The sequence below is a fragment of the Trichomonascus vanleenenianus genome (genome assembly GCF_965637985.1).
Source record: "Trichomonascus vanleenenianus strain CLIB 3782 genome assembly, contig: TRVA0_031S, whole genome shotgun sequence".
In the NCBI taxonomy this organism is placed as follows: Eukaryota; Fungi; Ascomycota; class Dipodascomycetes; order Dipodascales; family Trichomonascaceae; genus Blastobotrys; species Blastobotrys vanleenenianus.
The window spans coordinates 76,109-87,430 of record NW_027481856.1 but is presented as its reverse complement, the minus strand read 5'-3'; the positions used below and the strand labels follow the sequence as shown (position 1 = coordinate 87,430).

At 49.8% G+C, this 11,322-nt stretch overlaps 4 protein-coding genes across 4 annotated transcripts; 2 read left to right on the top strand and 2 right to left on the bottom strand.

The window, feature by feature from the left end:
* Positions 1-2,584: 2,584 nt before the first annotated feature.
* Positions 2,585-3,406, top strand: MRPL10 (mitochondrial 54S ribosomal protein uL15m MRPL10; the record flags this gene model as incomplete). Its single annotated transcript, XM_076685971.1, has 1 exon — positions 2,585-3,406. One exon carries the CDS (start codon positions 2,585-2,587, stop codon positions 3,404-3,406), a length of 822 nt encoding a protein of 273 aa, XP_076539786.1.
* A 316-nt stretch (positions 3,407-3,722) lies between these two features.
* On the bottom strand, positions 3,723-5,132 carry TRVA0_031S00848 (uncharacterized protein; the record flags this gene model as incomplete). The annotated part of the gene is made up of 1 exon (XM_076685970.1): positions 3,723-5,132. The coding sequence occupies one exon, from the start codon at positions 5,130-5,132 to the stop codon at positions 3,723-3,725; it is 1,410 nt and encodes a 469-aa protein (XP_076539785.1).
* Positions 5,133-5,718: 586 nt separating this feature from the next.
* On the bottom strand, positions 5,719-7,705 carry RTS1 (protein phosphatase 2A regulatory subunit RTS1; the record flags this gene model as incomplete). Its single annotated transcript, XM_076685969.1, has 2 exons — positions 5,719-7,491; positions 7,685-7,705. The coding sequence occupies 2 exons, from the start codon at positions 7,703-7,705 to the stop codon at positions 5,719-5,721; spliced, it is 1,794 nt and encodes a 597-aa protein (XP_076539784.1).
* Positions 7,706-9,491: 1,786 nt separating this feature from the next.
* On the top strand, positions 9,492-11,168 carry TRVA0_031S00804 (beta-N-acetylhexosaminidase; the record flags this gene model as incomplete). Its single annotated transcript, XM_076685968.1, has 1 exon — positions 9,492-11,168. One exon carries the CDS (start codon positions 9,492-9,494, stop codon positions 11,166-11,168), a length of 1,677 nt encoding a protein of 558 aa, XP_076539783.1.
* Between the last annotated feature and the right edge of the window lie 154 nt (positions 11,169-11,322).

Here is an 11,322-nt window from a genome sequence, read left to right as displayed (position 1 = left end):
ATGAACTGCCCAGTCAAAACGCTGCATACAGATAGCGCTGCGCATTACGACATTGGCGGCATCCGCCTACCCCTCTTTCCCCGGATTTCGCGGCCAAAGGTGGAGAAGACGACCGATGCCTGGAGAAGAACCGAGAAATTCGGCGAATAAACACATTGGACAATAAATACATTTGGGCAAATAAATAAATAGCAAAATAAATAAATAAATACAGTTCGGGATCATGGATCCATGGGGAAAACTGCTCCGTCTGGAGTAATGGGGGGTGCCCGGGGCGAGTTGTCACTGTGAGACGACGGCATCTTCGGCGGACGAAATCTTTTCTTCGAATTGAGGGTTAGGAGGATATTTGTGTGCCTCGATTTTCTATTCGACTCGAGCTTATAGGTATGCTCAAGCTTGTGGTTACTCGTCGATGAGTATTTGTATTTTCGTCGAGTTTAGCTATTCGTCTATCGAAGATCAAAGGGTTACTAATACCGGATCAAGGTAGTACAACGGACAGTTGATCCTACCAGAGGTAGAGAGACAAGTCTATAATTTAACGAAAAAAGCGGCCGAGGGATGGTTTATATAAATTTTTTTTTTTTTGGCCAGTCAATATTCGACGGTTTTTAATCTTGCTCAGCTGCATGATATAATCCAGCGGCGTACCTCCTACCCCTCCCCCATCAAATAATGCCTGCGATCTATCAATTTTATTTATTTTTATTTTGTTTTACCCGCAGGTAAAGAGCAACAGCTGTATACTGCTACTGCACTTACTGTAATCGGCGCGTCATGGCGGCTACAGATAGGGGTGATAAATGTACCCTCGAAAGTATAAAAAAATGCACGTACCGGAGACCCCCCTGTTACAGCTCGAAACACCACCAAATATTCATAACCTATTCATAACATATTCATTCATCACCAAACACTCGTCCATTGCGGGCGTATAAACCGCCCTGAACATTAAATAGCCATTCCAAATATACCATAGAAATAGAACGAGAATGATGTGTAAAACCTTTTTACATGCTACATTAGATGTTACGTCCACAGGAAAAATCTAGATGGTAGGAGGTCACGCGTGAGGCACGAGCGCCGCTTGAAAAGTGATTCGTCTTCGAGCTGTGATACGTCGCTACCATTACATACAATTTGCCCAAAATAATCCAGACTCACACAATATCACCTGTAACTGCGGAAGTTATCGTGCGGGAGCTACATAATGACTCGTTAATACAGCCTACAGTCGATGCTTCGGGCGTGTAGAAAGGGGGTCCAACATATCGGACAGGCATGACATTATTGTACATTTCGACCTGGGCCATCCAAACATGTCTTAATCACACGGTGCATATAACTCGATTCGTATTTATCGACATTGTATCTAAACGTGAGCATCACGGGATGATTCATGAGAGCAGTTACAGGTTATTTCTCAGGGTTGATTCATGCGAACAGGTACGGGTATTTCATTCACCCAGTTGTTCTTGGCATGATTTGGTACAGTTCAATCGTTGGTAACGGGTACTTCATTCATTCTTCATATCTCAAAGTGTATCGGTAAACATACCATTAATCAGTGACAATAAACAATTCATTTACATGTTAGCGAGCGTTTATATGACATAGCGAGCAGATAACTCAAAATATATAAGTAAAAATACAAAGCGAGAGCGGTTAGTGTATATCGTGTAATCAATAAATAAAAAAAAATGCAGGGACCCTCCTCCATTTTGCTAATACGGCATTGGAGGGTCTGGTCGCGGCCGCGGCTCTGGTCGTACTGGCGGCATTGTAAATCAAAGGTAAGGGGTACGTAGGGACAGTAAGCAGCAGCAGTAGTAGCACTCCAGACACACACCTGAAAAACTTTTTTATGTGGAACACTAACTGTAGTCGTGTTTGACTTTCAGCAGTGGAAGCAGGGCAGTAGGGGTGTTTGACTTTGAGCAGGTAAGCAGTAGGGGGGAGGGGGGGAGCGCGAGAAAAACAAATAACCCCAGGCCGCTACAGATCCAAAATGAACACTGCGGCGATGCGTCAATATACAAAACGTGTATGAAGTGCCTAGGATGGCGGGTGCAACGATACCTGGCCTGTGGATGCCAAATGTTGAGGAGAGAAAAGGAAAGGAAGAAAGGAAATGCTTCCGAGCACTTTTTGCGGCTCCCTCCCCCTCTCCTGGCACTTCTCGGATGGGGCACTCGAAGGTTCCTTTGTCATCTATCTGCTGCGGCGCGCGCGCGGATCTAACTTGACAAATTAATTAATTCGACATTCCGTGACACTTCTCCGACACCACACTACGCTGTTGCGACTTCGCTTAACCCATCAATCCCTCCGCGAAGCGGAGACCATGGGGGTTTGGGGGCTGGCCCCCAAGTACACTTTGACTGGTATATATGGGGGGACCAGTCCCCCCAAACCCCCCTGGGGCTCCGCTTCGCGGAGATCTTTGTAGAGACCACTGTGCTGTTAAGTTGCAGATAGGCGCATAACTTAACTCAACATAACTTAATTATCCCAATATGGTTAATTGGTGAAAAATTGAAATATTCAAACACCGCACCCCGGTACAGCAGCAAAACGACCAATGCTATTGAAGTCGCTTATCCGGCCGAGTGTGCGGCCGATGGAGGCCGCTTCGCTCATTGGAAGACGGTATGCATCAATCATGGGCTCCCTGTCTCCCGCCGAGGGCTCTACGCGTAACGGGAAGCGACTCGGTCGAGGTCCCGGTTCCGGTAAGGGCAAGACCTCTGGGCGTGGTCAGAAGGGTCAGAAGGCGCGAGGATCCGTCAAGCCGTGGTTTGAGGGTGGTCAAACGCCAATTTACAAGCTATTCCCCAAGTGGGGTTTCGACTCCCATGTCATGCAGCCCCAGTTCGTCAACCTCGACCGTCTGCAGCACCTCATTGATAACGGCCGGCTTGATGCGTCAAAACCCATCACCATGCGCGAGCTGTACAAGACAGGCCAGTTCGGCACGATGAAGCACGGCATTAAGATTCTTGCCGGAAAGTGCCCGGGCGCATTCACCTCGAAAATTGAGGTCTCCGCGTCGAAAGCGTCAGCGACGGCCATCCAGCGGATTGAGCAGCTGGGCGGCAAGTTCACCGCTGAGTACTACACGCCATTCAACCTGAGGGTGTTGACACGTCCGGAGGCGGCGCTGGCCAAGTTTGGGCGCATTCCGATCCGGGCTCAGCCTATCTCGCGAAAGAGCATTGAGTACTACCGATCCGAGGAGCACAATGGATACATGGTCAACGCACCAAACCCACCGACTATCAAGCCTAAGTACGTGAAGAAGGTCAAGCAGTCTGCCTTGATGGCCAAGCTGCAAGAGCTCGAGGCCCGAGTCGCCGAGGGCGAGACCCGCTCCGCTACCAAGGGCTTCGTCGACAGCAAATAAGCCTTTTCCCCATCTGTACATATATATTCTGCAAAATACCGTCATGACCTGTTATACTTACTGCTCTAGGTCATTCCACTTGGTCGAGTGTGTATTCGAGGGCCAGCCCTCGAGCTCCCGTAGTTGGGGGCTCTGCCCCCAAACCCCCGCTATCTCGTAGATTTCAGCAGAGCCCCCAGAAGGGGAAATAGGGTGGCCAGCAATTGGGGTAGTTATTCACATTAAGCGTTTGGACGCCTGGGAAAGCGCTATCCGGTGTAACGGCTTACCTATATTATAACAGTTGGCTGTCCGTCAAATGTCGCCCTTAAAGAAATTACCATCCAGAGAAATCAGTATCCTCGATAGAAGTTAATTGCGTCTTCTTCGTCTGCTTAGCGCCAGAGTTGGACGAATGGACCGGGAACTTCAAGTACTGCCCGACAGAAGTCTTCGACCCGGACTTCTTCAACCACGGAGTGTCATCAACCTCCTCTTCCTTCTCCTTTTCTTCCTCGTTGGCCTCCTCAAATGGATCCTCAACTACAGTCACTTTTTTCATCACCAAATCTTCCACAGGCCGGTCACCTTCATCCACTGGCGTCCGCTCCAACTCGTCCAACACGCTCTCGCCTCCGACCAGCTTGCCAAAAACTGTATGCTTACCATCTAGATGCGGGCACGGCCGGTAGGTTATAAAAAACTGCGAGGTGTTTGTATTCTTGCCTCGATTGGCCATGGACAGGACGCCTCTTGCATCGTGCTTGTTCCGCGGGTGGTTCGTCTCGTCCGCAAACGGTTCTCCATAAACACTCTCACCACCCCGGCCCGTACCAGTGGGGTCTCCGCCCTGAATCATAAAACGTTTGATGCTGCGGTGGAACTTGACGCCATCGTAGTACCCCTGCTTGGCCAATTGCACAAAGTTGTACACCGCCTTAGGGGCATAGGTCGGATCGAGAACCAGCCGGAGGGTGCCCTTATTGGTCTCGATATTTACAAACGCTGGATCCTTGAACCGCTTGGGCTTGAGCATTTGCAATACTGACCGTTTCTGAAGCTGAATCTTTGTCGATGGCGTGAATACAGTCGAAGTTAGGCTGGCCGCCATGTGATGCGTCGTCGCACTGGACATCTCCTGCAGCTTTGCCTTCTTCTCATCCACTTTTGACTTCTTTAATTGCCCCGATACCTCTGATTCGTCTGGCGAAGATCTTTTCAACGATTTCGCCGGTTCACCAGTCTTTTTATGCTTCGAGTATCTCACTCCATACCCGCCCTTGAGCTCCACCACATCACTCTTAGTAAACTCCTCGTCCGTCATAAGATCGTACATCCACTTCGCTTTATAATTGTGCTCCTCAATGGTGCTTTTCAAGTACACATAGCCCGTAGTCAATACACAGACCGCCGTGTTGTACACAGTCATTTCAACCAGCGACACGGGATCGACATAGTTCCCCTGGTCGTTCTGCGTCAACCTCAGCTTTATCAGATCCTCTCTCTTCAAATCCTCGCCAGTTACAGGGTTCTTGCCCCCGTTCTTTCTCAGCTCAGGGACGATGTTGCTAATATCAAAAACATGCCCCTGCCGGTCGCACACTCCGCTCGACTTGCCTTCTATTGGTTGTAACGAAATACTACAATACCAAAACGGATTCCTTACTTCGCCCTCCCCACTGCGAACCCGGCTCTGCGCCTCCCTCTCGCCAGCTGTCACGTACAGCTTATCAGTTCCTTTTCCCATACTCTAATGGTTGTTTTTCACATTCCGGCCTTTGGGTCCGATCTCCATCTTATCACCACCATCCACTACCTCTATGATCTTCCTTCGAGGGCCAGCCCTCAAGCTCCCGTAACTGGGGGCTCTGCCCCCAAACCCCCCCCCCCCCCCCCAACATGAACATTCTATAGCTTCAATTGACTTGGGGGCCAGCCCCCAAACCCCCGTAGCTCCGCTCCGCGGAGGTCTCTTGATCGCTTGTTACAGTGTTGCAAAACTCCCAATGACCGCGTTACGGGCCATTTGCAACAGCGTAACAAATTATTCGCGACAGCCAAGACCTCCGCGGAGCGGAGCCACAGGGGGGTTTGGGGGGCTGGTCCCCCCAAGTTGGAGATAAGAACTAGTTTCATAGTAATTGATCTGTAATGGCTTAGTCTCCGCGGAGCGGAGCCACGGGGGGCGTTTGGGGGGAAGCAGTTCGAGGAAAAGAACTGGGCGCAATTGATCGAGGGCCAGCCCTCGAGCTCCCCTAGATGGGGGCTCCGCCCCCAAACCTTCCGTAAATGGTGAGACTAAGAATGTATGTGTATATACTGTTACGAAAGAATTAGTTGGGTTGATCCTTGAGAGATTGGACGCGTTCTTCGAGTTGCTGCCAGCTGCGCTGGCGGGCTTCTTGGCGGCCCTGGGCGGCCTCTCTGCTCTGGCGGTATAGGATGGCACACTGGTCGTAGAGGACGGGGTTGGCCTCCATGAAGAGTTTTGTAGCGTTGTAGATCATGCCGTGGATGGTGCGGTTCCAATGGCCGCTCGAGTTCTCGTGGAGCGCAGAGAAGATGATGGGCAGGATAGTCTGCGAGTTCTGCGTCACCAGCGAGCAGAAGTACTCGTGGGTCCAGTAGTAAAGAGCGCGCTCGGCGACCTGGAAGTGCGGGCTCGAGATGCATTTGGCGAGCTGCACGAAAAGCGGAACTTGGATCTTGACAAACTCATCAGGCTCCATAACTTCGAATATGTCCTCAATCTCAATCAGGAAAAGCACCTCTTTGGGGGAGCTGACCTTGGGCCAGTACTTAAGCAGTCCCAATATGACTTCTTCCGTGAGCGACGGGTCCTTCTCGAGGAATTGAACTACACAGTAAGCCAGCTGAGAGTGGTACACGGAAAGCGACCGTGGCTTGTGCAATGGCAGCAACACGCGGCTGAGGAAGATCTTATGCTCTTCTTTGAGTGGTAAAGCGAACCCGTTGATAATGGATCCCAGGATCTCGAGCAGCTCTGCAATGCCGTTGAACCGCTCCGTCTCGTAGACGAACTGGAAGAACACATTGTTGAAGGATCTCCTAATAAACGCGCGCAAATTGAGAAACTTGCCATAAATACGATGCAGAGTGGCCTTGAGGCACTCTCTCTCCCGCGGGTCCTCACTATCAAACAACTCCAATAAGTTCTGCACAAACTGGTAGTCAATGTACTGCTTGGCGATGTTGTGGTTGAAGTCTTCCGACTCTATAAACTTGAGGAAGAAATCGTAAACCACGGCCATATGCGGCCACGACACCTCGCTCACCGGCTCGTCCTCATCCGGATCATATATCTCGCCTACGGGGTTAACGGGGGGCGGAATGGGGCGGAACAGGTTCTTGGCAAACATCTCTACGACGCTCGCATACATCTGCTCGGTATAGGTGAAAGGCGTCGACACGACGAACTGCAACAGCTCGTTGAGCGCGATCCGCTTGATGTCCTTGCCCTGAATGTCGGATGACGGGTCTGAGAAGTCGAAAATGACCTTGCACTGCTCCACTTTGCGCAGAAACAGATCACCCACCTCGTCAGCCGGCACTTCGTCGAACGCCGGCAGCCGCTCGAGCTCCCTGCGCTCCGAGATCTCAAACCGCGACGAGTTGTGGCGCTTTGGCGGCTTGATCCCGTCGAGCCGGTCGAACGGGAACCGCGGGTGGCCCTGGGGCTGCGGCGCATTGAGGTCCAGGTCGTTTGGCATCGTTTCTGTCGAGCCGGGCGGGGGTATGTGCGGCGCAGCAGCCGCAGTCGATACGACTAGCGACGGCGTCACGAGTCGCGAGCTGTACGCGTCACCGCCGTTATTATTATCGGCCTGGCTATTCGCTGTGGTAGTGGAATGCTTCATCTTGGGGTCCGTGGACCCATTCGAGGACGCCGACGTCGGGGGCTCTGTCGAGGCCGGGGTGCTCGCTCCGCTCGTGTTGGCTGAGCTCGACGCCGATATCTTCCCCGTGCTCGACTTTCGCGACAGAATGCTCGTCTTGGACGAATCCCGCAGCTGCTCAGACGACTTGGACGACTGAACCTCGTTGCGCTTGCGGCTGTTCTTGTCATGCGACTTGGACCGGCTCAGCTACAGAGGTTAACCTTTACTCTATCAACCACCTCCTATTTTTCTTCCTACAGTTGAAAATGCACTTCCAGGGGTTGAAATCCTGCCTCTAAAGGTTGAAATACCAGCTTTAAGGGTTGAAATCTCCACCTTTAAGGATTAAAGTGGATTCACTCTCCAAGAAGAACTAAGAAGGCGAAATAAATGGACTTACCCGTCTCGTCCAACTTTTCATCATTTTAGTCACAAACCGCCGTTCTCCGGGCCTCGTCTCCAAAATGATCCTTTCTTCGCGGGCCGCTGGTCGATGTTCTGTCGGGTTGTTGCTTCCTATTCGCAGTCGGACGTGGTTGTTTTTGCTGTCGTTCGTGTCCTCCACACTCAGCGTCCACTTGGAGGGGGGCCCCCAAATTAACTTAACTCGTTGATTAGCATCAACAACAAACAGCACTCCCAACGCGCGCCCAGAACAACGCCAAAAATCATTAAATCACCCTATTCCATCAGGGCCCGCTTAACGCGTAAGCAGGCAGTGAAATATTACGATATTTTATAAGCTGTCACAATGTGTTTATTATGTGTGATTTAGTAATGTTTAATGTTTGGCGGTTGTGTAGTTTGGCAATTGGAATTGCGATTCTCGCTTTGGGTGGTCTTTGATAGGGGGAGTGGTGAATGGTGGAGAGGTAGTCTCTGGTTTCGCCCCTGCGTGAGAATGTATCATTTTATGCGCAGTTGTTTCGCCAGTCAGGGGGGTCAAGCCCTATCATGTACCGTAGTACATACCCATACACTTGTAATACATTGTATTGTAGTACCATAATACACTACAATAGTTCACTAAAATAGTAGTACTGTAGTAACGATACACTACAGTAGACAATAGTAACACAGTAGTCAGCAGTGGTATACACCCGATACTACAATAGTACAGTAACACAGTACCGGTAATCAGCAGTAGTGTAATATCGATACGGTACTACAATAGTACAGTAATATGGTAATTAGTAGTAGTAGGTGCACCTGTGTTGGAACTTTGCGTAATTTGACGTTTTCAGGGGTAGATAGCTAAAAAGAAACCAGACACATGACCCTATTTACATTGAAATTGTTGGCACTATACGTGTACTACTAACACTTAACATGCTAGAAAATGACATAATTCATCCATATACCAAGTGCATAGCAAGTAATACTGTAACTTGTTGGATGCGGCCTCAGAGACCCCTTGAATCTGCGTACCGTAATTTGTAAATACACGGTAGCTCAAAGGAAATGATTTAGTACGCTTGAGTGTATACGTTTCGACAGCCAGTCGTCAATCTCTGCTAGCTCGTTTCGTGGAAAGCCCAGAGAAGTTTCCCCAATTACACTAGAGAGTGATTATTGTTAGTAGCTCATGAGATTGCCAGTCAGCTAAAGTTGGGATTTGAATTCCAACGTACATCTGTTATCGTCCTAAACTAGTAGCAACCAATGCCTTAAATAACCAAAAGTGTTAGATTTTTGTACGAAAATTATAATTGGCGTATAAGCTACCGGAAATGCTCTTTTGTATGCATTAGAGTAGTGCCCAATCCTGAGAACATAACCAATCCCTCCACAGGTTGAAACGATTCTAAAATAATTTTCATGCTCACTGTACTGATGAAATATCAAACGCTTACTGCAGTGATGGTACCAGGAGACTCATATTGTACATTCTCGCGAAAATTTTGGAGAAGCACTGCTCAATTTCCGAGTGTAATTTAGTGCAATCGGTGTAATTTAACTGTGTCGCCTACAAAAAAAAGAGCCTAGTATTGAAATAATCCACTATCTTTATTGCGGAAAGTTCAACGGCTAATCACAACTCACATCCTCCGCGTAGCGGAGCCCAGGGGGGTTTGGGGGGCTAGCCCCCCAAGTAACTACTTAGGGAGAGCCTTTTCCTATTGACAATAGATCTCTTCTAATTGTATGCCATCTGACTTGTTAGCAATTGCATGGCAATTGATATACTACAGTAAAAGCAGAATATCATGAGGTGCGGTTTCGTATTCACTGCAATATTTATCGTCGCCGTAGTATTCGGTCAAGTAAGAGTCAACCCGCTGCCGGCTCCAAGAAACATTACTTGGGGCAGTTCTGGCGCTATCCCAGTCAATGTTGGATACTTGAAAATATCTGGTACGCAACATCCAGTGTTCAAGGCTGCCGCCAAGCGAACTCTAGCCGACATTGCCAAACTCCACTGGGTCCCGCAGCCGGTCCAAGTCGACCGAAATATTTTGGGGGTGACCAATGTGACTGACATCAAAGTTGTCATTAAAGACGAGCATGCAGACCTTCAATTTGCAGTCGACGAGACTTACGAGCTTTATCTCCCGTCTGGCTCAAAAACACTCTTCATTGGTAGCGAGACAGTGTGGGGAGCCCTCCACGCCCTCAGCACGCTGCAGCAGATTGTTATTTCAGACGGAAATGGCGGCTATCTCATTGAGCAGCCGGTGAGAATTCGAGACCGCCCGCTGTACCCCCACCGAGGACTCCTTGTGGACACTGCTCGGAGCTACATTCCAATTAGTGCTCTCAAGCGCCAGGTGGATGCAATGGCCCTCAGCAAACTCAATGTTTTGCACTGGCACTTTGAAGACGTCGAAGCATGGCCACTGGAAGTCCCTGGTGTTGACACAATGGCAAAAGGAGCCTATGCGCCGTCCGAAGTGTTCCACGCCAGCGATGTCAAGGCATTCGTTGAGTACGCTCGTGAGCGCGGCGTCCGAGTCATCCCTGAAATAGAGGTTCCGGCCCACCTTGGCGAAGGCTGGCTCCAAGCGTTTCCTGACTGTGTCTTGTGTTCCGGGAAGTGCTGCGGCCAGATTGACGTTCTCAACCCAGCATGTTACGATGCTCTATCTAAAGTATACAAAGGTACAGCATCGCTTTTCAAGGACAATGTGTTTCACATTGGTGGGGATGAAATTGCTTCTGAATGCTGGGGGGCCTCGGACCATGTCAAGAAGTGGATGGAGGCGGATGGTTCGCGGACCTGGCGCGATGTGACGCAGTATTACATCGACCATAGTCTGCCAATTTTCCACAATACCAAAAACCGTAAGCTTATTCTGTGGGAAGATATTGTCATTGGCGACGTCCGAGCCAATCATGTTCCAAAGAAAGACCTGCTAGTCCAAGCATGGCACCATTCAGCAGTCAAGAACCTGACAAAGCTTGGATACGACGTCATTGCCTCGCCGAATGAATTTGTCTACCTTGACTGTGGGTTTGGCGCTATTCTACCCGATGACTCTGTCGACGTTCAGCAAGACCCGTCTCCAGGAACCCCAAGTTACAACTACGGAGGGGATGGGGGGTCCTGGTGTGCTCCGTACAAAAGCTGGCAGCGGGTATACGTTTACGATGTCGCGTATAACCTAACATCAGACGAGACTAGGCGTGTTAAAGGAATTGAGGCGGCACTGTGGGGCGAGCTAAACGACGAAACGACAATTGACTCAAAGCTCTGGCCCCGAGCTGCCTCGCTCGCAGAGGTCGCCTGGTCTGGCAACAAAGATTCTCACGGCAAGAGCCGACTTCTTGACTTTGCCCCGCGGTTGTACAACTTTCGGCAGCTACTCAAGGCTACTGGACTTGGCGCTTCTCCTGTAACTGTCGAGTTCTGCTGGAGGCACCCGAATTTGTGCAACATGCTATAATTTCAATAAACTACTTTCTCTCCCCACAGTCTGGGCCAGGTCAATTAAACCCAGAGCAGTATGTACTCATGGGGGGACTAGTCCCCCCAAACCCATTTGGGGCTCCGCTACACGGAGAGTTGAATTGTGACAGAGTATTTGTTACGTGTTTTTA